The sequence below is a fragment of the Poecile atricapillus genome, chromosome 28, assembly GCF_030490865.1.
Source record: "Poecile atricapillus isolate bPoeAtr1 chromosome 28, bPoeAtr1.hap1, whole genome shotgun sequence".
Classification (NCBI taxonomy): domain Eukaryota; kingdom Metazoa; phylum Chordata; class Aves; order Passeriformes; family Paridae; genus Poecile; species Poecile atricapillus.
The window spans coordinates 1,171,895-1,199,892 of NC_081276.1; the positions used below are offsets into that span (position 1 = coordinate 1,171,895).

At 62.2% G+C, this 27,998-nt stretch overlaps 4 protein-coding genes across 9 annotated transcripts; 2 read left to right on the forward strand and 2 right to left on the reverse strand.

The window, feature by feature from the left end:
* Positions 1-3,394: 3,394 nt before the first annotated feature.
* On the forward strand, positions 3,395-8,972 carry DUS3L (dihydrouridine synthase 3 like). 2 transcript variants are annotated; one of them, XM_058859040.1, is made up of 13 exons: positions 3,395-3,510; positions 3,757-4,057; positions 4,498-5,178; positions 5,542-5,583; positions 5,676-5,828; positions 5,914-6,030; positions 6,357-6,422; positions 6,494-6,604; positions 7,296-7,392; positions 7,810-7,885; positions 8,172-8,360; positions 8,442-8,570; positions 8,835-8,972. In XM_058859040.1, the coding sequence occupies exons 1-13, from the start codon at positions 3,410-3,412 to the stop codon at positions 8,905-8,907; spliced, it is 2,136 nt and encodes a 711-aa protein (XP_058715023.1). In that variant the 5' UTR covers positions 3,395-3,409; the 3' UTR covers positions 8,908-8,972. The 2 variants fall into 2 exon arrangements, with proteins under 2 accessions (XP_058715023.1, XP_058715024.1); XM_058859041.1 differs by having other exon boundaries at positions 3,475-3,594.
* Positions 8,973-9,809: 837 nt separating this feature from the next.
* MPV17L2 (MPV17 mitochondrial inner membrane protein like 2) lies at positions 9,810-14,741 on the forward strand. The gene is made up of 6 exons (XM_058859045.1): positions 9,810-9,910; positions 10,313-10,470; positions 11,567-11,737; positions 12,283-12,359; positions 12,443-12,571; positions 12,643-14,741. The coding sequence occupies exons 2-6, from the start codon at positions 10,314-10,316 to the stop codon at positions 12,679-12,681; spliced, it is 573 nt and encodes a 190-aa protein (XP_058715028.1). The 5' UTR covers positions 9,810-9,910; position 10,313; the 3' UTR covers positions 12,682-14,741.
* Positions 14,742-15,156: 415 nt separating this feature from the next.
* On the reverse strand, positions 15,157-20,697 carry RAB3A (RAB3A, member RAS oncogene family). Of its 2 annotated transcripts, XM_058859042.1 has the most exons (6): positions 20,393-20,697; positions 18,960-19,047; positions 17,459-17,686; positions 16,239-16,357; positions 16,028-16,152; positions 15,157-15,690 (listed from the first exon to the last, which is right to left on the reverse strand). In XM_058859042.1, exons 3-6 carry the CDS (start codon positions 17,684-17,686, stop codon positions 15,500-15,502), a joined length of 663 nt encoding a protein of 220 aa, XP_058715025.1. In that variant the 5' UTR covers positions 18,960-19,047; positions 20,393-20,697; the 3' UTR covers positions 15,157-15,499. The 2 variants fall into 2 exon arrangements, with proteins under 2 accessions (XP_058715025.1, XP_058715026.1); XM_058859043.1 differs by lacking the exon at positions 20,393-20,697 and having other exon boundaries at positions 18,960-19,463.
* On the reverse strand, positions 20,681-27,250 carry PDE4C (phosphodiesterase 4C). 4 transcript variants are annotated; one of them, XM_058859037.1, is made up of 15 exons: positions 26,936-27,248; positions 25,098-25,286; positions 24,986-25,022; positions 24,812-24,876; positions 24,646-24,695; positions 23,992-24,104; positions 23,794-23,887; positions 23,222-23,400; positions 23,040-23,138; positions 22,804-22,968; positions 22,622-22,721; positions 22,385-22,539; positions 22,182-22,304; positions 21,834-22,016; positions 20,681-21,759 (listed from the first exon to the last, which is right to left on the reverse strand). In XM_058859037.1, the coding sequence occupies exons 1-15, from the start codon at positions 27,094-27,096 to the stop codon at positions 21,244-21,246; spliced, it is 2,229 nt and encodes a 742-aa protein (XP_058715020.1). In that variant the 5' UTR covers positions 27,097-27,248; the 3' UTR covers positions 20,681-21,243. The 4 variants fall into 4 exon arrangements, with proteins under 4 accessions (XP_058715020.1, XP_058715019.1, XP_058715022.1 ...); XM_058859036.1 differs by having other exon boundaries at positions 23,992-24,107; XM_058859039.1 differs by lacking the exon at positions 26,936-27,248 and adding an exon at positions 26,130-26,708 and having other exon boundaries at positions 23,992-24,107.
* Between the last annotated feature and the right edge of the window lie 748 nt (positions 27,251-27,998).

Here is a 27,998-nt window from a genome sequence, read left to right on the forward strand (position 1 = left end):
AACAGGCTGAGCCACGAGGGATTAGGCACGGAAAGGGGACGGGGTGACCTCAGGTGACAGCAGAGGACAGAAGAGAAGGTTCCTTTTGGGAGCCACCCAAGGAACTGCCCCAAAACAGCCCTGGGAACAGCAGGGTTGAGGGTGATGAAGGCTGAGAAGGACAAAAGTTGATGAGAGATGCCCCCCAGAGCCACCAGAATGGAGAGTTGGGACTTCCCCTCTGCTCCCATGGCCAGGGCAGTGGGAAAAGCCACATCCTGCCTCTTCCATCAGCACAGCAGCCTCTGCCAAGGAATCTGCGTCTCCCAGGACTGGGGCCTTGGGTTGCCTCTAATTTTAGGGTGTGATGAAAAGGTTTGGGGTCTCCTCCAAGCTTTCCCAACCAAGGGCTGAGTGCCACAGCTCCGGGATCCCAGAGCACTCCCACATGAGCCCAGATGTCCCGTGCCTGTCCCTGCTCCGTGCCTTTCCCTGCTCCGTGCCTTTCCCTGCTCCGTGCCTTTCCCTGCTCCGTGCCTTTCCCTGCCCACACACCACGGATCATTATCCCAGCTCTGGGAATGAGCACTGCCAGTGATCCGATATCCACAGCAGGCCCTGAGCTCCAGCCTGCCGAGAGCTCATCCCAAATCCACGGGCCTTGCCCAGATAATGACCTTTAGCTCCTCCAAACACTAAGTCAGCTCTTCAACCAGCCAGGAGGGACCTGCAGCAGGAGGAGCTTTCCAAACTTCCATGACACAGAGCCTGGAGTGGCTGTTTGAGAGCTCTGGAGGTGCACACCCCAATTCCAAATTGTCCCAGCACAGGTTTTCTTGGAGCAGAGGGAGTGTGAGGCACAGAGACCCCGGCGTGTCCAGATGGAGGGGCTGGAGCTGGTGATTACGGCGGGGAGGGAATTGGGAGCTGGGACGTGAAACCAGAGAGGGGAAACGTTTAAAGCTTTAATCTTGGAAACAGCTTCCTGATAGGAGATTTATGAGCAATGGGAATATTCTCCTTTGCAGAAGGCTGGAAGCTGTGCTGTTGAAACGAGACCGGATAAAAGGGGAGACAACACATGAGGAATGGATTTGGTTTGAGCAGAAGACAGGACCCGGAGGTTCCCTCCCAGCTCCAGCCACCTTCCCACACACCCAACCCCACACCTGGGACGTTCACCCCGCTGGCACCAGGATCCAGCAGAGCTTGTCACAACATTCAGCACAGCTCCAGACGAGTGTGACCAGCCTGAATCTCTCTCTCCCCACGGCAGCTGCTCTTGGGGCTGCTACAGAGCCTCATTTTCTGGCTAATTCCTGGCGTGGTAGCCAGACCCCAGGGCCTGACACATCCGACTTTTGTGTGGGAGCCTGTGGAAGGGGCAGGTTCATTAATATGTGTTTAACTTGGACCTTGAAGGAGCTGAACTTTTCCTGACTTAGCTCTCCCTGTATCTCTATCCCACTTTCCTGTAATCAGCCTTTCCCTTTTTCCTGCCTTGGCCTTTCCCAGTGAGTTCGTGGGTATTGGTTTTCTCCGGAGCTGCTGGAGGATGTGGGAGTGACAGCTCTGGCCTTCCAAGCCCTGTGTTCACCCTACATTTATCCATCTCCTCCTTCCCCTGGCTCCTCTTCCAACCTCAGCATGACCTGAAGGGGTGAAAAGATGAAGGAGACAAGAGCCAGCACCTCTCCAAACCTAGCAGAGAGTCATGGAATGGTTTGGGTTGGAAGAGACCTCAAAGCTCAGCCATTCCCACCCCTGAATGGCCAAGGACATCTGCTGCTAGACCAGATTGCTCCAAGCCCTGTCCAACCTGGGAAAGGCTTTGTTGGGAAGCTCATCCAAAGCTCAGCCTCGTAAAGCTGCCGAGCCAGAGCCCTGAGCAGGGATTAGATGCTGAAGTCTGACCTCAGCCGGGTGCAGCCAGCCCCAAGCGCTCTGACTTCAGGCTTATTGCCCCACAAAAACAGCAGTGAAATCACTTCATTAATCCCCAGAGCCTCGTTTCCTTCCTTCCTTCCTTCCCCCGGCCAAGCTGAAGCTTAAAATAGTATTTAGCATTCCTCATATTTCACTCCAGAACTAATTAACACCCAATCAGCCCAAAGCTCTTCCCACAGCAGCCTGGCCCTGTGGTGCAACCTGCCCACCCCTGGCAGCAGCAGGAGCACCCACCGGGCTCCCAGCTCCTCCCAAAAGCCATTTTTGATGGAGCATCTGGAAAGAACTGAGCTAAACCAGGAAAACTCCAGAACCCGAGCCCCACGTGCACAAACAACTCTGCAGCGCCCATCAACAATCTCAACACCGTGGTAATTCCCCAGCATCACAAGTGGTCACTCTTCCAGGGCTTCCAGCAGCTCCTAAATTAGGACAAAAACCACGAGTTAAGTGTCTCCTCCGTGGAGCAGCCTCATGGACAGCTTTAACCCACCTAAAATAATAAAAACTCCTTGGATTCAGCGCAGGGCATGGCACAGCAAAGATGGAGCCCAGGTTTTGCTTCACTTGCATTTTGCAGCCTTTTCTCGGCCTCTCAGCATCCCAGGCCAAGCGTGAGTCAAAGGGAGCTGTGGAGATGATGGAGCTGGAAAGGAAACGTCATCCAGGAGGGCTCCAAAGACGTCACCCATGAGACATCAGCCCCCTCACCACAGCATCGCTCCTGCTCACACACCTCAGGATCACTGAGGGGATGAAGGAGAGGGTGTGAAGAGTGGCACGGACACAGCAAAGACGTGGCAGCTACAGGGGAGGGAGAAAAGGTCAAACACACCGCACTTGATGTGTTTATTTGGTTTATTTGGTTTTCAGCCCAAACTTCCACCCACGGACCGAAGGCGAGGGCGGCTGGAAGGCTCCAGGCGGCTCGTGAGCGAGAGCTGGTTCATCCCTTCAGCACTGTGCATTTACTGTGCATTTCCAGTCCTTGCATTTACTGCTTAAAAACAACCCTAAAATTACAAAAAAATGTACCATGTGTCCCACATCTCTGTAGAGCTCCATCCTCCCCCTTGATGGCTGTGAGGAAGCGGGAGAGCCAGACAGCCCCAAAATCAGGGAATTGTTGAAGGAAAGGCGAAGTGGCACTTTGTGTGTGTGGCTGACATGATGCTGCTCATTTGTAAGTTGAACTCAGTGATCTCAGGGGGCCTTGCGGCCATGGCCACCCTCAGGGGCCAGCAGCAGTGACCCCCCTCACACCCAACTGTCCCCAGAGAGAAGCCTTAAGGAGCTGCTACAAGGAGCGACACCTCTCCCCGGGGTACAAGGGCTGCACAACGGCCTTCTCTCCCTGCTTGGGCAACGCTGATAGCATAAGGGGCTGTGGGCAGTTCTGTACAAACTCTTTTACACAACACACTGCGCTCGGCCGCAGCTCCGGCCGCTGTGAGGGGGCCGCGCCTCCGCCGGGCCCTTTTATATGCGCCCGGTCACGTGGTCTCGCCCCGTCGCTGACGTCATCGCCGCGCGCGGCAGCATGGCAGCGGCGGCGGCGCCCGGCGTGGCGCCGGTTCGAGCCCGGTGAGTGCGGGATCGCGGCCTCGGCGCTGCCCGAGCCCTCTGTAACCCCCTCAGAACGGGCTCCGTCCCTTCATAACCCTCCCGGTACATTCCCGACCGGTCCGTACCCCCCCAGTCCCTGGCCAGCCCCCCCAGGCCCCCGTGACCCCTCTCCCCTCATGACCCCTCTCCCCTCATGACCCCTCTCCCCTCATGACTCCCCTCCCCTCACGACCCCCTTTTCCACGGACACCCCTTTCCCCGCAGGTTCCTCACCTCCAAGGAGCAGTTCCACGCCTACCTGCGGGCAGGGGGCGAGGAGGAGGAGGAGGAAAAGGAGGAGAAGGAGGAGAAGGAAGAGGAGCAAGTCAGCAGCGCCCAGAGTGAACCCCCAGCCAAGAGAGTGAAGGCAGAGGAGCTCGGCCAGGATGGGGAAAGCCAAGGGAAGGCTGAGGAGGAGGAGAAGGAGCGCCCGGAGAAGAAGAGAGCCCGGGGGCAGAACAAGAGCCGCCCGTGCATGAAACCCAACTGCTACGAGCAGAGCAGGCTGTGCCCCTCGGTGACACAGGTGGGACACAGGGCCCCGCTCTGGGGGGCTTAGGTGGGGTTTTGGGAAGGAATTGCTCCCTGTGAGGGTGCTGAGACCCTGGCACAGGGTGCTCAGAGCAGCTGTGGCTGCCCCTCGATCCCGGGAAGTGTCCAAGGCCAGGCTGGACAGGGTTTGGAGCAGCCTGGGCCAGTGGAAGGCATCCCTGCAGGTGAGACTGGGTGGGATTTGTGGTCCTTTCCAACCCAAAGCAGTCTGGAATTCCATAAAGCCAGCTGGGAGAGGGTGACACGCGATGAGCTGAGTGTCACAAGTGAAGCATCACCTTCCCTGAAGTGTGTCCATCCTGCAGCACACCCCTGGGAGCGTTCCCACCCTCACCTGGGGGATCCCAGCTGCTCAGAGCAGTTCTGGGCCGTGCTGCTCCATCCCCACCTTCCCCTGCTCCGTGTTGTCCCCAGGGCTGTGGCGGGCAGTGCCACTTTGGGCCGCGCTGTCGATTCCTCCACGACGTTTCCGAGTACCTGGCGGTGAAACCGGCGGACCTGGGCCAGCGCTGCGTCCTCTTCGACACCTTCGGCCGCTGTCCCTACGGTGTCACCTGTCGCTTCGGCCAGGCCCACCTCGGGGACGGCCACCAGAACCTGGTCAATGCCACCCTGGCCCAGCAGTGGGAAGGGAAGCTGCTGGTGAGGAACGGCCTCTCCAAGGAGCTCCAGCAGCAGCTGCGCAAGAGGAAATTCACCTTCCGGAAGGCCGAGGAGTTCCTCCGTGGGCTCCACGGTGGGAAGGGAGGCAAAGCCACAGGGGGCTCCACAGAGGTGTCCAACTGCACTGCACCCCAGCAGGGCCTGGGAGACAGCCCTGTGCTGCAGGAGCAGGGAGAAGATCCCAAACCAGGAGACCTGGAGGGCTCCCGAGGGGCTGAGGGTGCTCCTGAACCAGAGACCCTGGAGGGCTCCCGAGGGGCTGAGGGTGCTCCTGAACCAGAGGCCCTGCAGGGCTCCCGAGGGGCTGAGGGTGCTCCTGAACCAGAGGCCCTGCAGGGCTCCCAAGGAACTGAGGGTGCTCCCTCCATCCCAACCCTGGGCCCTCTGACAGATGAGGACATCACGAAGCTGCGGCCGTGTGAGAAGAAGAAGGTGAGAGTCCCTTGTGTCCTGATTCCGTGGTGGAGATTGTGCATGGAAAGATGGAAGAGAAACCCCTTTAGCTGGAGGAGACAGGCAGAGCATTTCTTATACGTGGAAGGAATTGCTGCCTGTGAGGGTGGGGAGGGGCTGGGATGGAATTCCCAGAAAAGCTGTGGCTGCCTCGTCCGTGGAAGTGTCCAAGGCTGGGCTGGGCAGGGCTTGAGGCACCCTGGGATAGTGGAAGGTGTCGCTCCCCGTGGCTGGGGCATGGAATTGGGTGATCCTTAAGGTCCTTTCCACACCAAATCATTCTGTGATTCCATAAAAACCATTGCAGCTCTTCTAACCTGCTCCTCCATCCCCGTTTTCCAGCTGGAAATCCAAGGCAAGCTCTACCTGGCTCCACTGACCACGGTAGGTTGATGACTCCATCCTTGTGCCCAAGTTCACCCTGGGCACGGTTGGAGCAGAGCAGATCTCCTGACAATCCCTGCTGTCCCTGGCAGTGTGGAAACCTCCCTTTCCGACGGATCTGCAAACGTTTTGGAGCCGATGTCACCTGTGGGGAGATGGCTGTGTGCACCAACCTGCTCCAGGGCCAGTCCTCCGAGTGGGCTCTGCTCAAGCGCCACCACACCGAGGACATCTTCGGGGTGCAGGTGAGGGTTGGCACCCCAGAACCCACCAATAACTCATTTCCCAGGGGAAAAGCTGGAACTCAGGGAAGCTGTTTTCCTTTGGCAGCTGGAGGGAGCCTTTCCAGACACCATGACCAAGTGTGCAGAGCTCCTGAACAGGACGATCGATGTGGATTTTGTTGACATCAATGTCGGGTGTCCCATTGACCTGGTCTACAAGAAGGTGAGAAGTTCTGTGGTGCGTTTTCCTCCCGTGAATCCTTGTCTTCTCCCTCATCCCCTGCTGCCTGATTGCCCTTTCCAGTCTGATCCAGAGCTCCCAGTTCGTTTTTGGGCAGTAGATCTCCATGAGAAGGGGAATAAGCTGCTCAAGGAGCAGGGAGTGGCTGTGTCTGCCTGGCAGGATTTGGGAGGGAAAAGCGCTCTGCAGTTTTTTTGGTTGAAGCATCCACTTTCTCCAAACTTTGAGATGCTCCAAGCCTTACCTGAGCAGCTCCAAGGATTCCACCATTGAGGAGAGTCCTGAGTGTGCCACGTTTTGTCCCTCAGGGAGGAGGCTGTGCTCTGATGACTCGCTCCAACAAGTTCGAGCAGATCGTCCGCGGGATGAACTCGGTGAGTTGGAGCACCTGGAGCTGAGCTGGTGGTGCCCAGCCTGGCCTGGCCTCATCTTCCCACCTCTGCAGGTGCTGGATGTGCCACTGACAGTGAAGATCAGGACTGGGGTGCAGGAAAAGGTTAATGTGGCTCACAAAATCATCCCCAGGATCCGGGAGTGGGGAGCCTCCATGGTCACGGTACGGGGACAGATGTGTGGGGTTGGTGGCTGGGGAATTCTGCCTGGAGATCAGATGGGGATGACATTCCCCTGCATTTTAGTGTCCTCTGCTAAGAAAAAGAGGAAAATTCAGGTGCAGAGAGTGTTTTCCTACCTGCTTTTGAGTCCATGAATCCCAGAATGATTTTGGAAGGGACCTTAAAGCTGATGCCATCCCACCCCCTGCCATGGGCAGGGACACTTTCCACTACCCCAGGGTGCTCCAAGCACTGTCCAGCCTGGCCTTGGACACATCCAGGACTGGGGGAGCCACAGATGGTTCCTGCAATGCTCTGGAGCAGAAGTTTCCCCCAGTCAGGAGTGGGGAATGTGGGATCAGCTCTTTGTGTGGGGATTAATTCCAGCCCACGGTGCCTCCCCTGGAGAGAGCCGCTTCTTGCTCTGGCTCACAGACAGCCCAGACATCACCCCAAAAACCTCCAGCACTTTCAGCTCTGCTCAGCTCTTCCTCAGCCCACTGTCAGCACCCCTGGCTATAAATCCAGAGGTAGATCCAGAGGCAGATCCCAAGGGAGCTCTGCTCACCCCGCTCCATCACCACCCATCGATCCCGAGGGCGATCCCGAGGGTGATCCCGAGGCCAATCCCAAGGTTGCCTTCCCCATCCCGGTGTCCCCTGTGCAGCAGGGTGTCCCTGGATCTCTCCACAGCTGCACGGGCGATCCCGGGAGCAGAGGTACACCCGCAGCGCAGACTGGGAATACATCGCCGAGTGCGCCCGCATCGCCAGCCCCATGCCTCTCTTCGGTACGTGGGCCTTCCTCTGGCACTCGTTTCGCTTCAAATTCCTGCAAAAATGGGCAAAAAAACCACATTCCCAAGGATGCTTAGCGTGGGGAAAAGGTTGGAGAATCCCTGGTGCTGCTGGGATGAGAATCACGTGGGTTTTAAAGGTGTTTTCTTGCCCCTGTGGTACAAAATCCCTAAACCTTCAGGGAAACGAGCTGAGAGTGAAGGAGAAGAGAGGAGAAGGCTCCTTTTTTCCTTGTAAGGGAACATCCATCAGAAACATCCCTGGGAATCCAAACCAGGAGCCTCTTTGGACCATCTGGCTGCCTTGAACATTGTGTCCATTTTGAATTTTATCCCATGCCTGGATTAGCTCACTTTGACTTGTCCTCACGGATCACTTTGACCTCTGGCTTCTCCCTCCTTTCTGGGCAGGAAATGGGGATATTTTGTCCTACGAAGATGCAAATCGAGCCATGCAGATGGGAGTTTCTGGAATCATGATTGCAAGGCAAGTGCCTGTGTTCCCCTTCACTCCTGAGCTCTGGTGGTTCAAGAGGAAAAAATAAAAACAGGATTTAAAAATATCCCTAAACAAACCCAAAACATAGAATTTCCTCTCGGTGAAAGCACTCTGAAGATTGGTAAAATCAATTTATATCACTTGGAACTTCTTGTTGGAATGGAAAATGAGATTTAAAGAGAATTGGCTGGGGAATTAATACTGGAAGGGGTCTCAAATCTTCAGGAGCATCAGTGATGGGAATAATAATCCTTTTTTTTCCTTTTGGCTGCAGAGGGGCACTCATCAAACCCTGGCTTTTCACGGAAATCAAGGAGCAGAGACATTGGGATATCTCCTCCAGCGAGAGATTTGACATCCTCAAGGACTTCACCAACTACGGCCTCGAGCACTGGGGGTCAGACACTCAGGGAGTGGAGAAAACCAGGAAATTCCTGCTGGAATGGCTCTCCTTCCTCTGCAGGTAGTGCTGCCCAGCCAGGAGGATCTTTAAACAATAATTAATAAATCCCTAGCGCTCACTGCTCATTTCATTTTATTCCAGGTACATTCCAGTTGGATTATTGGAACATCTACCTCAAAGAATCAACGAGCGACCGCCCTATTACCTGGGGAGGGACTACCTGGAGACCCTCATGGCCAGCCAAAATGTGGATGATTGGATCAAGATTAGGTAATGAGGCATCAAATTTCATTTAAATTGCTAAAAAGGGATGTGGCAGAGCCCCTGTAGAGCCACAGGGTCGTGTGAAACTGAACACCGTCCCTTCCTTGGGTTTGGTTTTGTTGTCTTTCTTCCCTGGAAGTGCCCAAGGCCAGGCTGGACAGGGCTTGGAGCAACCTGGGACAGCGGGAGGTGTCCCTGGCCACGGCAGGGGCGGCACTGGGTGAGCTTTAAGGTCTCTGGATTAATTCTATAATTGATTCTTTCTCCCAGTGAGCTGCTCCTGGGCCCTGTCCCGCCCAGCTTCACCTTCCTGCCGAAACACAAGGCCAATTCCTACAGGTAGGGCTGGCCAGGCCCTGTCCTGCGGCGTCAGGAGGGGCCGTGAGCGGGAGCAGAGCTCCTCGGCTGCGCTGGCACTCGCAATAAAGCTGTTGTTTTTACAAACCGGTGAGTTTTTCGCCTTCCTGCCCCACATGGGTCCTGGCAGATAAACACCCCGTTAGTGAGGGGATCTTTGCCTCCAGTTCACAGCCAGAGCTGCCCCACATGGCTGAGAAAGAGGCCTCAGTTCCCACACCACGTCCTTGGGATGACAAACCCCCAGGACGAGCAGCAGCAACGTCCCCACAAGCAAGGTGACACGGAGCTGATGTTCAAGCTCCCAAAGAGAAGCTTCTCAAAGAATCCTCAAGGCTCTGGGGACAGCCTGGAGGGTCTCAGCAGCATCCCCACACCTGCGAGACCCCAGTGGCAGCAGCAGAGTGGGGAGAGCGGTGGTGACGTCCATCATGGCCACCTCCACAGGGACATCCCCAGGCAACAACAGCTCCCCAGCCACGCTGCTGCCCCAAAACCAAGGGACAGGGACGGGGCAGGGCTGGGACACCGCGGGGATCCCCTGCACCGTCCCCATCTCGCCCCACCGCAAGCACCCTGGACGAGCTGCTGCCTCGGTAGGTGTCATGGCGGCCTCCTGTGCCTCGGTAGGTGTCATGGCGGCCTCCTATGCCTCGGTAGGTGTCATGGCGGCCCCCTGTGCCTCGGTAGGTGTCATGGCGGCCCCCTGTGCCTCGGTAGGTGTCATGGCGGCCCCCTGTGCCTCGGTAGGTGTCATGGCGGCCCCCTGTGCCTCGGTAGGTGTCATGGCGGCCCCCTGTGCCTCGGTAGGTGTCATGGCGGAGGCAGGAAGCGGAAGTCGTTGCTGTCACGTGACACACGCCGTGTTCCGCGTGTAACGCCCGGTGGTGGCGGGGGGGGCACGGGGGGAAACCGGGAGGAACCGGGAGGAACCGGAGGCACCGGGAACCGGGCTGGTGGCCTGGGAGGGACGCTGGGGACCCAGCGGGGTAAGTGGAGGGGTGCGGAGATAACGGGGGCGCGCTGGGGCGGTGGCAGAGGGGTCGGGGAGGGGCTGAGGGGGCACAGCAGGACTGGGAGGGTCCGGCAGCGGTAACTGGGAGAACTGGGGGGGGAGCAGGGGAACTGGGAGGGCACGAACTGGGAGAACTGGGGCGGGGAGCAGGGGAACTGGGGGGGCACGAACTGGGAGAACTGGGGGGGGGAGCAGGGGAACTGGGAGGGCACGAACTGGGAGAACTGGGGCGGGGAGCAGGGGAACTGGGAGGGCACGAACTGGGAGAACTGGGGGGGGAGCAGGGGAACTGGGAGGGCACGAACTGGGAGAACTGGGGGGGCAGAGCAGTGAGTGGGGGTGTGGGGAGGGGGCGCTGAGCCCGCTGTCCCCCCAGGATGCTCCTGCGCTCCTGGAAGTCGCTGTTCACCGGGCGGCTGCTGCTCCTGACCAACACCCTGAGCTGCGGGGGCCTCCTGGCAGCCGGGGACTGCCTGCAGCAGGAATGGCAGCGCCGCAAGCGCCCCGACAGCCAGCTCCAACTGGGACGTACTGGTGAGCACTGGGATGGGCTGCTCCAGCCCCACAGCCACAGGGCAGCCAGAGCTGGACACCTCCCAGCAGCTCCCAGCTCCAACTGGGACATACTGGTGAGCACTGGGATGGGCTGCTCCAGCCCCACAGCCACAGGGCAGCCAGATCTGGACACCTCCCAGCAGCTCCCAGCTCCAACTGGGACGTACTGGTGAGCACTGGGACAGGCTGCTCCAGCCCCACAGCCACAGGGCAGCCAGATCTGGACATCTCCCAGCAGCTCCCAGCCCCAACTGGGACGCACTGGTGAGCACTGGGAAGGGCTGCTCCAGCCCCACAGTCACAGGGCAGCCTGGACACCTCCCAGCAGCTCCCAGCCCCAACTGGGACGCACTGGTGAGCACTGGGATGGGCTGCTCCAGCCCCATGGCCACAGGGCAGCCAGAGCTGGACACCTCCCACTGGCCCAGGAGCTCCCAGCTCCAACTGGGACGTACTGGTGAGCACTGGGATGGGCTGCTCTAGCCCCACGGCCACAGGGCAGCCAGAGCTGGACACCTCCCAGCAGCTCCCAGCCCCAACTGGGACGCACTGGTGAGCACTGGGATGGGCTGCTCCAGCCCCACGGCCACAGGGCAGCCAGATCTGGACACCTCCCAGCAGCTCCCAGCCCCAACTGGGACGCACTGGTGAGCACTGGGATGGGCTGCTCCAGCCCTGTGGCCACAGGGCAGCCAGAGCTGGACATCTCCCAGCAGCTCCCAGCCCCAACTGGGACATACTGGTGAGCACTGGGATGGGCTGCTCCAGCCCCACGGCCACAGGGCAGCCAGATCTGGACACCTCCCAGCAGCTCCCAGCCCCAACTGGGACATACTGGTGAGCACTGGGACGGGCTGCTCCAGCCCCACAGCCACAGGGCAGCCTGGACACCTCCCAGCAGCTCCCAGCCCCGTCCAGCCCGGCCTTGAACACTGCCAGGGGTGGCCACAGCTGCTCTGACAGTTCCATCCCATCCCCTCCCCGCCCTCCCAGGGAGGAATTCCTTCCCCAGATCCCGTCTGACGCTGCCCTGTCCATGCACAGCCCCCGTGCTGAGCCTGGCTGTTGTTCCCAGGGCGGATGTTTGTGGTGGGCTGCAGCCTGGGGCCGCTGATGCATTACTGGTACCTCTGGCTGGACTCGGCATTCCCGGCCCGGGGCGTGCGCTGCCTCAGGACGGTGCTGAAGAAGGTGCTCATTGACCAGACCGTGGCATCGCCCAGCATGGGAGTCTGGTACTTCCTGGGTATGTGGGACCCTCAGGGATCACTGATCCCAGCCCTGTTCCTGCACAGACACCCCAAAATCCCGCCCTGGCAATCCCTGGGAGCTCCTGGAGCCCTGGGAGCTTTGGGGATGGGACCATTCCCTGGGGGAATTCAGTGCCCAGCACCCTCTGGAGGAAGAATCCCTGAAATCCATCCCAGATCGCCTGAAATCCATCCCAGATCCCCTGAAATCCATCCCAGATCCCCTGAAATCCATCCCAGATCCCCTGAAATCCATCCCAGATCCCCTGAAATCCATCCCAGATCCCCTGAACCTTTCCCTGATCCCCATCCCAAACCTCCTGAACCTTTCCCTGATCTCCATCCCAAACCCATGGCACAGCTCCAGCCGTTCCCTCGGGCCCCAGACAGATCAGAGCCTCCCCTTTCACTTTTCCCTTCCATTTCCTCGCTCTGGGTGCTGCCGGCTCTGCCCTCCCCGCCCACCCTGGGAGGGGTTTGGGGCATTTCCCAAATTTCCCATTCCCACCCCTGTTCCCACCGACCCCCCCTGTCCCCGCAGCCATCGGCACCCTGGAGGGCCAAACTCTCCAGGAGAGCTGGGACGAGCTGAAGGAGAAATTCTGGGAATTCTACAAGGTAACCCCCCCCTGCCCAGGCTCTCCCCTTTCCCCCGCTGGGCTCCGCTGGGAATCACCCAGCTGCTCCTGGCTCCTTTCCAGGCTGACTGGTGCGTGTGGCCGGCGGCGCAGATCCTCAACTTCCTCTTCCTGCCTCCCACCTACCGCGTGGTTTATGTCAACGTGGTGACCCTGGGCTGGGACACCTACCTGTCCTACCTCAAGCACCGGGTGAGCCCCAGCCCTGCGTGCCCCGGCGGCCGCGGGAGCGCCTGGCTCATCCCACCATCCCCGTTTTCCAGGAGCCGCCGCGGCAGAGCCAGCGCAGCGCCGGGGCGTAGCGAGGGCACCGGGCCGTTCCTGCCTGCTCCAAAAGGATTTCTGGCCATTGTGGATCCCCCTCAGCCGAGGGAGGGGATGGCCAGAGCCAGCCCCCCACCTGCCTGCTGCCTGATTAATTCGTCTGCTAATTACAGCCATGGGTTGGGGTTGTAACAATCTCTTGTTGCAGGATAACCTGTAAAGTGATTTTCTTCTGGGATTTGCTGGCGGAGCCGGGGTGAGGAGGAGCTGCTGCAGCCCCTGGGAAGGGTCCTGGCTGGATCTGTTCCCTCTCCAGGGCAAACCTGCCCCTTGCTGCTCCTCCAGCACCTTCCAGCCACCCAAATCCCCACAAAGTGGATTTTGGGAAGGAATTCTTCCCTGTGAGGGTGGCGAGGGGCTGGGCTGGAATTCCCAGAGCGGCTGTGGCTGCCCCTGGATCCCTGGAAGTGCCCAATGTGCCAGCCTGGCACATTGAAAGTGTCCCTGCCCCTGGCAGGGGTGACAAGGGATGGGATTTCAGCTCATTCCACCCCAAACCCACTCCATGATCCACTCCTGCAGCTCCTCACTCCTTCCCCTCCTGCTTTTTCTCTTCCAGCTCCAGGATAAAATCACTCCACTCCCCCCTCGCTGCCTCAGCTCCCGTTTTCCCCCCGGCTCCGGGCGGGGGCTGCAGCCACCTGGATCCTCTATAAATAGGGATGTGATTGCACCCGCCGGCTCTGCGGCGCTCGGGAGGAGGAGGAGGGATGGAGGGAGAGGGGGAGGTTGGAGCCAAATTTTGGCCGACTTTGGGCCATCACATCCCTCTGCTCCCAGCCCTGGGCGAGCTGGACGCTCCCTGCATAGCCCAAGAACTGAATTATTCCCATTTTTTCAATGAAAACTGCCTGAATGGGAATATTCTTTTTTTTTTTTTTTCCCTTGATTTTTAAAGCTGTGCCTTAAAGCTCTGCCCTGGTCCCTGCTGTCACACACTCAGGGGGGGACTCAACTCCTCCCTCTGCAGCAGCAGGAGCCAGCTGGGGGATGATAATTAAAGAAAAAAATCAGATTAATTTTGCTCCTCTCTGGCAACTCAGGGACCCCGCGGAACTTCTGATCAGCATCGGTTTATTTCTTCACAACATTTCTTTTAATACAGTGATTTTTAGGAAATTGTACTCTTTTTGACACTTTTGACATTTGTACAGTACAGTGTAACTCTTCCATAAGTAAACTTCACAAAAAAGAGAGAGGGGAGGAGGGAAAAGGTGGAGGGAAAGGAGATGGAATCATGGTTGGGGGGGAGAAATAGAGGGGGAAATCTGTAAAATAAAGACACAGCGCTCCGGGAAAAATAAATACAGGGCAGCTCTGTCATGGCTACGGGAATATCCACTTATTCACAGTCTCCACAGAAGCACAGAACTACAGGAAAACGAGATCCCAAATCCCTGGAGCAAACCAGCCGAGCTCCCAGCCCCGCTCGCCCCCCACGAGCCCAACCCGGGGCCGATTCGCTCCAGTGGGCTCGGCCTCGCTGACTGAATTAATTATTCAATCTTATTTAAATAATAAGAGTTTTCTTGTGGTTTGGTTGGTTTTTTTTTTTTTGTCGTTGTTGTTTTGTTTTTGTTTTTTTTTTTTTTAAAAGTGATATTCACAAGCAAGGTTACCACACTGAGAGAGAGAGGAAAACAAAACCCAAAAAAAAAAAAAAAAGAAAAAAAATCAGAATATATATATATATATATATATAAATGCACCACCACGGCCACAGCACAGCAGGTCACGCGCACAGCGTCACTTCCTACGCCTATTTACAAGGAATTTCTGTATGTACAAGGAGGAAGACGGCGGGAGCATAAATTAGCATCTATTTATACAAATAAACAAGAGTCAGGAGAGATCCATCCAGCTGGAGGGGCAGGAGAGCCGGGCACGCCGAGCCTCCGGCAGCGGGAGCTCGCTCGGGGTGGAGGGGAGCACACCAGGGGCGATGGGGAGAGATGGGGGGGTCCTGTCACTGCACCCACACGCTGGGAAAGGGGGTCCCAGGGTTGGGGATCCCCAGGACAGGGGGTTCCAGAGCAGGGGGGTGGTCCCAGGGTAGGGGGTCCCAGAGCTGGGGGTCCCAGGACAGGGGGATCCCCAGGACAGGGGGTTCCAGAGCAGGGGTGGTCCCAGGGTAGGGGGTCCCAGAGCTGGGGGTCCCAGGGTTGGGGGATCCCCAGGGCAGGGGGTCCCAGGACAGAGGATTCCAGGGCAGGGCGTCCCAGAGCAGGGGAGGGGTCCCAGGGTAGGGGGATCCCCAGGACAGGGGGTTCCAGAGCAGGAAAAAGGGCAGGGGGTCCCAGGACAGGGGGTCCCAGGACAGGGGGTCCCAGAGCCGGGGGTCCCAGGGCAGGGGGTCCCAGGACAGGGGGGGTCTCCAGGGCAGGGGGTGCCAGGACAGGAAAAAGGGCAGGGGGTCCCAGATCTGGGGGTCCCAGAGCCAGGGGTCCCAGAGCCAGGGGTCCCAGGACAGGGGGGTCTCCAGGGCAGGGGGTGCCAGGACAGGGGGGGCTCACCAGGAGAGATGGGGCTGGGGGTGATTGATGATTTCTTGACAGTGATTAAAAGCAGAATGGGGGGGTGGGGGGAGTTTTCTACCAGCCCAGGCTTAAAAATAAATTAAGGGGTGGGGGGGCATAGCCTAATGAATTGGGGTGGGGGGCTCCTAGAGGGGCCGCAGCCCTTTCGGAGGTATCAGCAGCAAAAACCCCCGCGGGACCCCCAAGAGGAGGAGCTCGGGGTGGGGGGGGTTGGGGTGCACTGACCGGTTTTTGGGGGGTTTTGGGGAGGGGCTGGCCCCTAGCAGGCACAGTCCTGGTGAGGGGGGGCCTGCTGGTCCGTGAGCTGGGGGCCCTGCTTGGCGCCGGTGACCGCGGGGTCGGCCGTGTCCAGCGACTCCGACATCTTCTCGCAGATGATGTCCACCAGCCGCTCGAAGGTCTGCTTCACGTTGATGTTGTCCTTGGCGCTGGCCTCGAAAAACTCAAACCCTGAGGGGGCGTGGGGTGGGGACACAGGGACGAGGGACACGCGTCAAAGCTCCGGCCCCCGCGTCCGACCTCGCGCAGCTGCTCCTCCCCTCGTTCAACATCTCAAGGGTTTGCAGCCTGCCCCCAGCACCCACAAAATCTCATTTTTTCACCCCCCAAATCCTCCCCCCAGCGTCTCTCAGAGAGTTTAAGGTGTGTAACGGCTCCGTGGTTTCCCTCTGGGTGCCAAGTCACCGCCGACGTCGGAGCGGAGCAATTACACGGAGGGAATTAAACCCTTAATTAAATTAATTGTGGTCTGGCAGCCATGGCGGGGGGTCCCCCCTGCCCAACTCACCCAGGTGCTCGGCGAGCTGGCGGCCCTTCTCCGAGGAGACCACGCGCTCATCCTCCATGTCACACTTGTTCCCCACCAGCAGGACCTGGGCGTTGTCCCAGGAGTAGGTCTTGATCTGGGTGGACCTTGGGGAAGGCAGGGAGGGATCAGAGGGGTGGGGAGGGGGCGGCTGGGGGAGTTTGGGGTGCCCAGAGCCCGTCCTGGCGCTCACCAGTCCTGCACGGCGTTGAAGGACTCCTCGTTGGTGATGTCGTACATGAGGATGAAGCCCATGGCCCCGCGGTAGTAGGCGGTGGTGATGGTGCGGTACCGCTCCTGCCCGGCCGTGTCCTGGCGCAGGGGACAGCAGGATGGCACCTCCAGGGACACAGGGACACCCCCGGGGCCACCGCCGGCTCCATGGGGGCAGATCCACCATGGTGGGATCCACCACATCCCACTCCTGGTGGGGCAGCTCCACACTGACCATCATCCCACGGTGACCATCATCCCATGGTGACCATCATCCCATGGTGACCATCACACCACACTGACCACCACCCCACACTGACCATCATCCCACGCTGACCATCATCCCACAGTGACCATCACACCACACTGACCATCATCCCACGGTGACCATCATCCCACGGTGACCATTACCCCATGGTGACCATCACACCACACTGACCACCACCCCACACTGACCATCATCCCACGCTGACCATCATCCCATGGTGACCATTACCCCATGGTGACCATCACCCCACGCTGACCATCACCCCACACTGACCATTACCCCATGGTGACCATCACCCCATGGTGACCATCACCCCACGCTGACCATCACCCCACACTGACCATTACCCCATGGTGACCATCACCCCATGGTGACCATCACACCACACTGACCATCACCCCACGGTGACCATCACCCCATGGTGACCATCATCCAACGGTGACCATCACCCCACAATGACCATCACCCCACGCTGACCATCACCCCACATTGACCATCACCCCATGGTGACCACCATGGTGACCATCACCCCACATTGACCATCATCCAATCAACCATCACCCTCCACAGCAACAATCCATCATCCCCCACACTGACCATCACCCTACATTGACCATCACCCCACACTGACCATCACCCCATGGTGACCATCACCCCACACTGACCATCACCCCACACTGACCATCACCCCATGGTGACCATCACCCCAAACTGACCATTACCCCATGGTGACCATTACCCCACACTGACCATCACCCCACGCTGACCATCACCCCATGGTGATCACCATGGTGACCATCACCCCACACTGACCATCACCCCACACCAACCTCCACCTGCACCATCCACCTCCCACACCAACCATCACCCCCTCCCCATCACCCCACCCCAGCAGAGGGGTCTGGGGTCCCCCCGAGGGTCTCCCTCCTCACCCAGATCTGCAGCTTGATGCGTTTGTCGTTCCGGTAGATGGTCTTGACCTTGAAGTCGATGCCGACGGTGCTGACGAAGGCGGGCGTGAAGGAGTCGTCGGCGTACCGGAACAGGAAGGAGGTTTTCCCCACGCTGCTGTTGCCGATGATCAGGATCTTGAACATGTAATCGAAGTTCTGGTCCGAGGATTCCTTCTGCCCATAGCGGGAGTCGGTAGCGGACGCCATCTGCAAGGTGGGGCAGAGGCCGTGACGGGGCCGGTGGCCGCAGCCTCCGCGGTGCCAGGCCCCGGTTTGCAGCCATTTCCCGGCACCACCGGCACGGATCAGGAATATTTTGGTTCAGGATGGGCGATGGTGTGGCTGTCAATGGATCACCCAGCCCCAAAAGGCTCGGGGAGGCCACCTCCTGTCACCCCCAGAGCAGGGACCCCACGGCGTGTCCACCGTAAATGTGGGGCACGTGGCCCCCGGGGTTTGCCACGGCTCCAGAGATCTGCGGTGGCTCCCAGGCTTTGCCGTGGCTCTCAGGATTTGCCAGAGCCGCCTGGAATTGCCGCGGCTCCCGGGATTTGCCGCGGCTCCCGGGATCTGCCGTGGCGTTGGGGGTGCGGCCGGGGCGCCGCAGCCTCGCCCGCATCTTCCCGGTGACAAAATGGCACCGGCGGCAGCGGTGTCCCCGCAACGCTGTGGCCAGCGCGGTGCCAGAGCCATGGGGTGACACAGGGCTGTGGGGTGACACAGAGCTGTGGGGTGACACAGAGCCGTGGGGTGACATAGATCCATGGGGTGACATAGATCCATGGGGTGACAGAGAGCCGTGGGGTGACACAGAACCGTGGGGTGACACAGGGGTGTGGGGTGACACAGGGCTCCATGGGGAGGGCAGGGGGACACAGGGGGATTTGGGATGGAGCAGGGGGATGCCGGGCAGAGGGGATGTGGGGAGTTCGTAAAGGGGGGTGCAGGGAGGGGGTGCTGGGTGCTGATGGGCATTTCGGGGTGCTGATGGAGGGGGGGCTGATAAGGGGGCTCATGGGGGGGTGCAGGGCGCTGCAGGGAGGGGGTGCTGGGTGCTGATGGGGGGGTTCAGGGGTGGTGATGTTTGGGGGGGGTGCAGCGTTGCAAGGAAAGGGGGTTCAGGATGCTGATGGGGGGTGCGCAGGGTGCTGATTGCGGGGTGGGGGGGTGCAGAGTGCGGCTGGGGGGGGGTCAGGGTGCTGATGGGGAGGGGGTCACCTCCCCGCAGGCCCGACCCTGCTGCACCCACTCGGTCCCCGCCGCACCGAGACCCCCCCCCCAGGCCCTGCGCAGCCCCCCCCGCGCCGCATCCATCATCATCATCATCCCCCCCCCCCCGCCTCCCGCCTCCTCCGCTGCAGCCGCCCCTCCCCTCCCGGTGCCGGGGGGGGGTCACAGAGGGGGTCTCGGGGGGGGTCCCTGCGGGGGTGTCGCTGTGGGGGGGTCCCGGTGGGGGTCCCGGTGGGGGGGGGGGTCTCACCTCTGCCGCGCTCGCGCCGCCGCCTCCTCCCCGCAGCGACTGCAGCAGATGCGGAGCCCGGGTGACGTCGGCTGAGGGGCGGGGCTCTCTATGCAAATGAGCCCGTACGTCACGGGCGCGCCCCTGAGGGCAGCGCTGATTGGCTCGGCGGCGCGCTTTGATGGGCAGCGGGCGGACGGGGGGGAGGAGCTCCCCCTCCCGGCGCGGTGGTGGGCGCCGCCCCCTCCTCCCGCAGCGCGCAGTGGTGCGGTCCGGCCGCGCTCCGCGGGGCGCGGGATGAACCACCCCCTGCCTGGCGGGGGTGTAGGGCGAACCATTCCCGCTCAAAGGGGGGGATCGAGGTTTGACAGCCTCCCTGTCGCGACATGGCGCACTATCGCGACGCCTTCCCCAGTCCTGCACTGGCGGGCAGCCTGATCCTTCCCGTGACAGGGCGGCTGACGCTGAGGCGGGGCTGGTGCGCAGGTGGGGGCGGCCATGTCCTCCCTCGCCCTGAGGCTCCAGCGGGGATTAGGGCCAGCAGCATATGGCGGCCTCAGGGCAGCGGCACCGCCCTGCCCGGGCCTGCCCTGCCCTGCCCGGGGCCCCGGGAGCCTCCCGGGCACTGCCCTGCCCTGCCCCGCCCGTGGTCTCTGCCCCGCTGCGGCTCCTTGCCCCTCGCCAGGCACTGGGTGGGCAGGGGGGGGTACTGACCACAGCCCCCAGTGACAGTGGGGTGACACGGACAGTCCAGCGTGGGATGGACACGGCCATGGGGGTGGACACGGGCTCGGGGATGGATCCGCACTTAGGGATGGAGCCAGCTGCAGGATGGATCCAGAACTGGGGATGGATCCAGAATTAGGGATGGATCCAGAATTAGGGATGGATCCAGGCTCAAGGAGGGTCCGGGCTCAGGGATGGGTCCAGGCTCAGGGTTAGATCCAGGCTCAGGGATGGGTCTGAGCTCAGGGTTAGATCCAGGCTCAGGGATGGGTCTGGCTCCTGTGGGCATTTTCCATCAGCTTTCCCAGGCAACAGCCCCACCGCCTCCTTGTGCCGCAGCCCCTCCACCAGAAACGGGGGAAAAGGGCTTTTCCCACCCGCTCCTGCCCCGCTCCAGCCCCGCAGAGCCTGGGCTGGACCTGGATCCGAGGCGTTTGACAGCACAGCCTCCCTGCCTGAGGGATGAGGAACATCAGCACCCAGCAGGGATGGCACAGAGCCACCACCCCCCTGTGCAGGACCCGGCACTCCCGGCCGGAGCCTGGAAAAACCTCTGTGCTGGGAAAGAACCATCGCTGCTGGCAGGGCGGGCAGGGGGCGAGGGCCCCACGTGCCAGGGCAGTGCCAGGGGTGGGGACGTGTTTGTGGAGATAAATCACCGTGGGGAGCAATGCGGAAGAGCCGCGATCGGACTCCGCACCGCGCCAAGCCGGCGATTAAATATTTACCTTAGCAGGTCGTGTTTGCCAGCGATGGATCGGCGTTTCCAGGGAGGAGATCGCTTTTGTTCCAGCACAGAGCCAGGTCCTGCCCGCTGCCCGGCGGGAGACGGGGCCACCAACCACGCCGGTCCCTGGGGACATGGGCTGAGGCTCCCGTGACACAAAGAGGCGCTTACAAGGCTCGTGTTTAGGGTGGAACAAACCGGGTTTAATCTCTGGAAGGTGAAGGGAGAATCCCAAAGGACCCTGCCCCAGGCAGAACGCTGGAGATGGGGTGTGGAGTGGGTGACAGCACCCGCCAGGGTCCGAAATGTGAAATACAAACGGCGTTTGGAGTGATCGCAGAGGGGAAATGCAACTTCCTTCCCCAAAAATGCACCTTTCCGCCCCAAAAATGTGTGTGAGCTTCGGAGAGGCTCGTAGTAAAAAGTGAGCTACAAAAGGCTTTAAAAAGTGAACCTATTCCCAAATAAATAAACCCCGGAGCCGTGCCCGTGCCGTGCGCCGGTGCCACCAGCACCCTCTGCCCACCTCATCCCACCATGGGGCTGCTGTCCTGCAAGGGGACACCTGGAAAGGTGCTGGAACCTTCCTCCAGCCCTGCGGGGCGGGATGTGCCCAGGGCTGGCCTGGGGGCACAGCACGGTGTCCCCACGCCCTGTCTGAAGGGGACAGGGACCTTTCCCAGCAGCTGGGAGCAGGGAGAAGGACAGCAGCGCCCTCGTACCTGTCAGGACCTGCCCAGCTGACAAACGGGGACACAACCCGGGTGCCTCCAAGTCCCAACAGTGCCGGTGCTCCCCGGTGCCAGCTCCCCGCTGTCCCCGGGCAGCGAGGGGACCCTCGGGCCGGTGCCGCTACGTGCCCAGGGACAGGAATGTGACATTGCCCTCTGTGTCCAGACACAGCCCCTGGCTGCCCTCGGGCCCTGGCACGGAGCACCCGCTGCCACCGTCCTTCGGCAGGGTCCCCTCCAGCGCCCGCTGGTTGTCCACGTCCCTGGGGCGGGGCACGGGCGAGTCCCGGTCCCCGGGGCCGGGGGACAGGCGCTTGGTGTCGGCAGACTCCGAGTCATCCGTGCCGGGCGTCTTGGAGCCGCTGTTGTCCTCGTCCAAGGGGCTCTCGGCGCCTTCCAGCTCCGTGTCCGACTCACCCTCCTCCTCCTCCTCCAGCGTCAGCTCGAACTGGAACTTGTCGGTGGTGGCGGGGGACACGGCGGGTCCCTCGGGCGGAGGGGAGGGGCTGCGCGGGATCATGCTCTGGTACCATTCCCGGTTGTCCTCCAGCGTGTCCAGCAGCTCCTGGGCGTCGGGGTGCACGAGGTCGGCCCACGTCTCCCAGAGCGGGTGGGCGATGAAGTCGATGAATCCCACCTGGGGGGAGGAAGAGCTGAGCCCCCTGCCCGGCCCCGCGTCCCCCGCGCTGTCCCCAGGCCGCCACAGCCCACCTGGGACTTCTCCACGGAGGCGGTGTGCTTGTCACACATGGGGCTGATCTCCATGCCCTTCTCCCGCTCCCGGTCTCCCTGGTGGAAGAACTCCACCATGATGCGATCGGTCCACTGCCGGTACAGCTCCAGAGGCTTCGTGGGGTTGCTGAGGTCGGCGCAGTGCACCATGTTCTGCAGGACCTGCAGGCATGGACGCTGTGTCCTCTGTCCCCCAGGGCCACTCACGCTGTGCCACCAACTCTCTCTGTCCCCCCAGCTGGGTTTGGGAGGGTGGTGGCACCAAATGGGGCAGAGCCAGAACGGACACCTGCAGTGCTGGGAAGGATTCCCCAGCTGTGTCCCCACCTGGATCCGGTCGGAGTAGTTGTCCAGCAGTAGCACCCCCAGGCTGGTCACCTTCTTGGTCTCCACCATGGTCTTCAGATCCGCCAGCAGGTTCATGTGCTTGGACATGTCCGTGGCCAACACCTGGGCAGGGAGAGGTGGGAAGGGATCTCAGCCTGATCCCCCAGCCCAGACCCCCCCAGGGTGGTCCAGCCCCCCCATACCATGTCGATGACCATTTTACGGAGCGTCTGCCTCTGCTTCCTGCTCAGGTTCTGGAAGATGTCACAGTTCTCCTCCTGGAGGAGCTTGAAGCCCACGGCCAGGTGATGATTCTCCAGCACCGAGGCGTCGTTGTACATCAGGGCCAGCTCCGAGTCTGTGAGATGGCTCTGGTCACCCCGGGGTGACCCCTGGGGTCCCCCAGTATCCCCCAGCTCCATCCCTGCTCCCCAGCTCACTGGTGTTGATGAGGAACTGGTTGGAGACGCCGGGGTGATCAACGTCGTGGATGGCGCTGGCGAAGATGGCAGCCATGATCTCCAGGTCTGTGAAGACAGCCTAGGAACGGTGGGAACAGGCATTGGGGACGAGTTACAGCCCCCCAGGCACACCCGGGTGGCCTCAGGTGACCAGGAATCACCTCCAGCGCAGGTGTGGAGAGGAGGACGTGTGTGGACTGCGCCACGTCGGCGGCGTGCAGGTTGTTGTGGTAGGCCACGTCGGCGTGGTAGTGATCCTCCAGCGTCAGCATGTAGGTGATGAAGGTGTTGACGGGGATGCGGAAGGTCTTCATCAGGTCACGCTCCTGCGGGAAGGCAGGAGGTGGCTCGTCCCCACCCGGCCACGGGGACGGGGACATCCCGGCGGGACGCTCACCTGGAAGATGCTGTACATGATGACGGTCAGCGGGCGGTTCCCCGAGTACTCGGCGACTTTGAACACGTCGAGCCCCCACTTGTTGGTGTCCTCCAGCTCCTGGGGAGCAGAGGGACAGAGATCCATGGGGGGCTGGTGCTGGGGACCCCGCGGTGGGGTGGGTCACCCCTGCCAGGGCCCACCTTGGCCAGCAGCGCCTCGTGGTCCGTGCGCACCCCGAAGCGGGGGATGCCGGCGGCGGCCAGGCTGGAGCCGTGCTTCAGCTTCCTGACGCCGCTGATCTGGGACATGGGGCGCTTCCTCCGCTCCTTCTCCTTGTCCTTTGCCAGTGCTGAGGGGATCTCCACCTCGTGCTGCTTGTCTGGGGTGACACGGAGGGGCTGTGAGCAGGCCAGGAGCCCAAATCTCACCGCCAGCATCCCCCCGTGTCACGCTGAGGACGGGCACAGGTCACACGGTGACAATCTGGGGGGCTGCAGCACTTCACCTCACCCCCATCCACAGGCCACACATCTGCCAGGGACCCCTGGACACTCCTCCAGGCACACAAGGACAGCCCCAACAGCCCCAGTGCACCAGTACAGACCAGTATGAGCCAGCACTCCCAGCCAGGACAAACACCGTGTCCCCCCATTCTATTCCTCCACAAGAACCCAGTACTGCCACCATCCCCGTGGGCACAGCAGCTCTCTGGGGACACAAAGCCCACCCTGCTGCCCCCGGGGAGGTGACCTCAGAGCAGGGGGGGCCTCACCCAGGAAGGTGCTGGAGATGTACTCGGAGACCTGGTTCCCGGAGCGGCTGGTCTCCGAGAGGTGCGTCAGCTCCCGGTTCAGCATCCGCTTGAACTGTGGGTGGTCGGCAGGGTCAGCGGTGTGGGGGGCTGGCAGGACATCCTGGGGAGCTCTGGGGTCCCCACGCCCACCAGGGTGGCCGTGACAGCGTCCCTTACCTTGTTGGAGGCCATCTCGCTGACCGAGTGCCGGGTCTGCAGCGTCTCCAGCTGGTCCAAGCACCAATCCAGCTCCTCCAGGGTCTCCCGTGAGAGCTTCTGGTGGGCATCTTCTGCTGGGGGCACCCGCCAGCTTGGCAAGGGACCCGCCAGCAGCGCGGCCACCCGGCACGGGGGGGCTGCTGCCACACCAAAGGCGGGGGCTCACCCGCACCGAGGGTCACGGCACCCCCCGAGCGGGGCGGCGGGGGGCGCGGGGGGACGCGGGGGTCGGGCTCGGGCATCCCCGGGCAGCGGGGCTCAGCCCCATGGCGCTGTGCCCATGGCACGCGGAGTGCCACGCTGTCCCCGCGGGGTGACAGCCAGCCCCGGGGACAGCCGGGCTCCCGCGGGGCCCCGCTCACCGCCCGGGTTTTATTAATGGAAGGTTTGACGTCAACGGGAGCTTTTCCACCGCCGCGAAGGGCGGCCAGGCGGGAGGAGCTGCCGAAAACCAGACATGGATCCCAAAGGGCAAAGCCGCAGCTCTGCCTTGGCTTGGGGCGAGGGGTGGGGGGAGTCGCTGCACCCCCAGGGCACGGCAGGACACGCCTGGGGACACAGGGACAGCCAGCTCGTCCTAAAACCTCCCCACCGCCGTGGCCCGGCACTCACCGGAGAGGCTGGTCTTGCTCCCCGAGGGCAGGCTGCTGCTCGATCCTCGCCTGTGAAACACGGGGGGCTGAGTAGCTGCGACCCCCACAGCGGTGCCCTCCCCTTGCCATGGGTTGGGGTCCCCACTCAGGTGACATCCTGGCCCTCCCATCCCTCCCCGACTCACTTGATGCCGGCGCGGTCCTGGAGGTGGGTCAGGTTACTGCGGACAGTGCGGAGGCTGGCCAGGACCTGGGGGGAGAGAGGGGGCTGGGGTCGGGCGGACCCCCCCGGGACACCCACCCCGCTGCTGGCTGCAGGCCGCGTCCCCTCCCGGGCAGGGCACGGCGGTGGCACCTACCTGGGCAAAGGGTGTGACGATCATGTCTTCTCCGTGCCTGCGGGAGCACAGGGAGCGTGAGGCTCGGGGAGGCTCGGGGGTCGCAGGGGATGTGGGCTGGGGGGACACTCACAGGTCGCTGGCGATGGAGGAGTTGCGGGACATGGCTTTTGGGGACAGGTCGTAGTCGCTGTCGGAGCGGTACAGGAAGGACTCGCGGCGCTGGCCGTGGGTGAAGGTGCCCTGCAGGACCAGCCCCGCTCCCGGGCTGGCCTGGGGGTCCAGCGCTCCCCGGCCTGGGGGGCCATTCTCCAGGTCAAAGCTGTGAGGGGACAGGGGACAAGGCTGGCACGGGGCGGGTGGCACAGGGACCTCAGCCCAGGGGATGCTGCCGGGTTCTCTGTGCCACCATCTCGCTCTGCACAGCGTGCTCCGGCTCGGTGACCCTGTGGTGACACTGGTGCCCGGTGTGGCCCTGCTGGCTCCTCCGGCTGCTGCTGAGAACGGGCACAGCTCGGTGCACATGGAGCCTCTCAGCTCCCGGCTGGCACAGTGGGCTCTGGGACTTGGGACACAGATCAGCAGAGCCAGGCTGTCCCGTGTCACCCAGCTGGGACAGGACTCAATTCCCTGAAGCTCCCAGCTCCAGAGACCCGGGGCGGGCTGGCTCCTGCCGGTCCCTCCCCCTACCTGTCACCAGCACCACTGTCCCAAGTCCTCCAAAGCCCCAAAGCCTCCATCAGCCCCGTCTCGAGGCGCCGTGTCCCACGGAGGGGACAATATCCCAGCCACGGCACGGAGCCAGGGGACATCGAAGGACAGAAACCGACGCAGAAGCCAAGCCCTGGCCCCTGGGGACACGTTGGCGACAGCCCAGGGGCACCCCAAGCCGAGTCACCTGGCAGCCGTGTGCATGCGGGGGGGACAGGGATGGTGACCCTGCAGTGTCCCCAAGCTGGCCGCGGCCACCTCACCCACCCTGCTGCGCTGCCGGCCCCGGGGTCATGGGAAAGGCTGCACGCACCAGGGACACAGCGAGGGCCACCCAGCGCCTGTCCCTTCCCGCAGTCCCCGCAGCGGGGACGGGGACGAGCCACCCCCGAGCGCCGGGAAAGCGCAGATGCCGCTGGGGCCGCCGTGAGCCCGGCGGGAGCCCAGCACCTACCCGATGCAGGAATGCCTCCGGGACGGGCAGCGGCTCCCCGGCAGCATCGTCCCGCTCCGGCAGCCCCGGTGGCTGTGGCTGTGTCCCTGGCAGTGGCAGTGCCAGCCGGCACCGCGTCATGCCATCCCGCAGCCCCTTGTTTTCCTGCCTCGGCTTCCCATCCCCGATGGTACCGGCGACACAAAGCCTCATTGTCCCTCCGACGGCCCCGCGGGGTGATGCCCGCGTCTGTTCCCGGCCCCGTGCCACCACCCCTGACCCCGCTGCCACCGCAGGGGACAGCCCCGGGGAACGCGAGCCCCTGCCACGGGCTTGGTGCGCAATTAACCCCCCTCGTTTCAGCGTTAATGACCTCCGAGCGGTGTCCGTGGCGGGGGGGGCCGGGGCCGCTATAAATAGATGCTGTCGCTGCTGAGCAGGGATGTGCTGAGCCCCACGGCGCAGGTGGGGTCGGCACCCCAAAACCAACCCCACAGATCTCCGAGGTGGGGAGGGAGGGCAAGAGCCGCGGTGGGTGGGTCGGTGCCTTGATTTGGAGGGCAAAGCCCCCCTCCGTCCCCACCGGGCCACCCCGCCGCGAATCCCTGCCCGTGAGCGTGTCCGTGCCCAGCCCCGCTCGTCCGGCCGCTCCCCCCGCCCGGCTCAGCCCCTGACCATGTGGGGACACCCGCAGTCCCCTCCTCGTCCCCCGCGTCCCCACAGCCCTGAGGACGCGCCACAGCTCTGGGGGGAGCCACTGTCCCTGTCCCGGCGGCACAGCCTGGTGCCACCCTCCCCGCGGGGACCCGCCAGCGTCCCCCCCTTACCAGAGGGGATGCGCCACGGTGAAGCGCCGCTGCAGGCGGATGCTCTGGTTCATCAGGAGCTTCCTGAAGAAGACGGGGGAATTGCGGGGGGAACTGCGGGGGGAACCGCGGGGGGACGTGGCCGGAGAAGCCCCCGGCGAGCAGCGCGTGGTGGGCAGCATGGCCCGACTCAGGGACCCCCGCGCCGGCGGCGAGGCCCCGCCGCCCCCGGTGCGGAGCAGGAAGCGTGCGGCCGTCCCGGCCCCGGCAGCCCCGGGAAACTTTCCATCCCCCTCCCGCCCTGCGCCTGGGAAATTAAACAACTGTCTGGCTCCGGCAGCCGGCGCAGGGAGCGGGTCCCCCCCCGGTGTGCCTGGCGGCCCGGGCACGTGGCCCCTCGCTGGCCCGGTGCCACCGGCCACCCTGCTGTCCCCGAGGCGGCAGCTGCTCCCGAAAGGGCAGGGGTGCTTTGCCCGGACACACGGAAAAACGTCCCACGAAGCCCTCAGGGACCCAGACGTACGGAGCGGACGTGCCACGGTGCCACCGAGGGACACAGCAGAGCACGGAGCATCCCGGGCGGGCGGTGTGGCTGTGCCACGGTGCCACCGAGGGACACAACTGAGTCTGGAGCATCCCGGGCACGAGGTGTGGCTGTGCCACGGTGCCACCGAGGGACCTGTGAGAGCCAAACCCACCCCACACCGTGCCCCGGCCCCTCCCCGGTGCTGTCCCCTCCTGGAACCACTCCCGAGCAGAACGGGAAGCAGCAGGGTGAGGTTCAGCTGGTGACAGTGACACTGTGGGGGACCCACTGGCCGGGCTGTGGGAGCTGGCACCTGCCCAGCCCGATGCAGCAGGATGTGGCTACCTGCTGTTCCCGATGGCCACAAAAATATCCAGCAGCTGGCAGGGAGCCAGGAGGGGCAGCAACAGGGCCCCCTGGCCACGACAGCACCGGCGGGGAGCCCCAAACCCACCGGATGGGGGTCCTGGAGGGGACACTTTGCTTTCAAGGGACTGCGAGCACGACCGTGGGGACATCGGGATGCTGGGACAGGGGGACATCAGGGGATGTGGGAAA

What these genes read in the sequence shown, in the direction of transcription:
- DUS3L (XM_058859040.1), top strand. Translation starts at nt 3,410, where the DNA reads ATGCGCCCGGTCACGTGGTCTCGCCCCGTCGCTGACGTCATCGCCGCG. An exon ending in GTGGCGCCGGTTCGAGCCCG is followed by an intron (nt 3,511 to 3,756) that starts GTGAGTGCGGGA and finishes CTTTCCCCGCAG; the next exon opens with GTTCCTCACCTCCAAGGAGC. An exon ending in CAGCCCCATGCCTCTCTTCG is followed by an intron (nt 7,393 to 7,809) that starts GTACGTGGGCCT and finishes CTTTCTGGGCAG; the next exon opens with GAAATGGGGATATTTTGTCC.
- MPV17L2 (XM_058859045.1), top strand. Translation starts at nt 10,314, where the DNA reads ATGCTCCTGCGCTCCTGGAAGTCGCTGTTCACCGGGCGGCTGCTGCTC. An exon ending in AATTCTGGGAATTCTACAAG is followed by an intron (nt 12,360 to 12,442) that starts GTAACCCCCCCC and finishes GCTCCTTTCCAG; the next exon opens with GCTGACTGGTGCGTGTGGCC. An exon ending in TGTCCTACCTCAAGCACCGG is followed by an intron (nt 12,572 to 12,642) that starts GTGAGCCCCAGC and finishes CCCGTTTTCCAG; the next exon opens with GAGCCGCCGCGGCAGAGCCA.
- RAB3A (XM_058859042.1), bottom strand. Translation starts at nt 17,686, where the DNA reads ATGGCGTCCGCTACCGACTCCCGCTATGGGCAGAAGGAATCCTCGGAC. An exon ending in TTCAACGCCGTGCAGGACTG is followed by an intron (nt 16,153 to 16,238) that starts GTGAGCGCCAGG and finishes GCCTTCCCCAAG; the next exon opens with GTCCACCCAGATCAAGACCT. An exon ending in CCAGCTCGCCGAGCACCTGG is followed by an intron (nt 15,691 to 16,027) that starts GTGAGTTGGGCA and finishes ACGCCCCCTCAG; the next exon opens with GGTTTGAGTTTTTCGAGGCC.
- PDE4C (XM_058859036.1), bottom strand. Translation starts at nt 27,096, where the DNA reads ATGCTGCCCACCACGCGCTGCTCGCCGGGGGCTTCTCCGGCCACGTCC. An exon ending in GCGAGATGGCCTCCAACAAG is followed by an intron (nt 23,888 to 23,991) that starts GTAAGGGACGCT and finishes GACCACCCACAG; the next exon opens with TTCAAGCGGATGCTGAACCG. An exon ending in CCAGTTCCTCATCAACACCA is followed by an intron (nt 22,540 to 22,621) that starts GTGAGCTGGGGA and finishes GCCATCTCACAG; the next exon opens with ACTCGGAGCTGGCCCTGATG.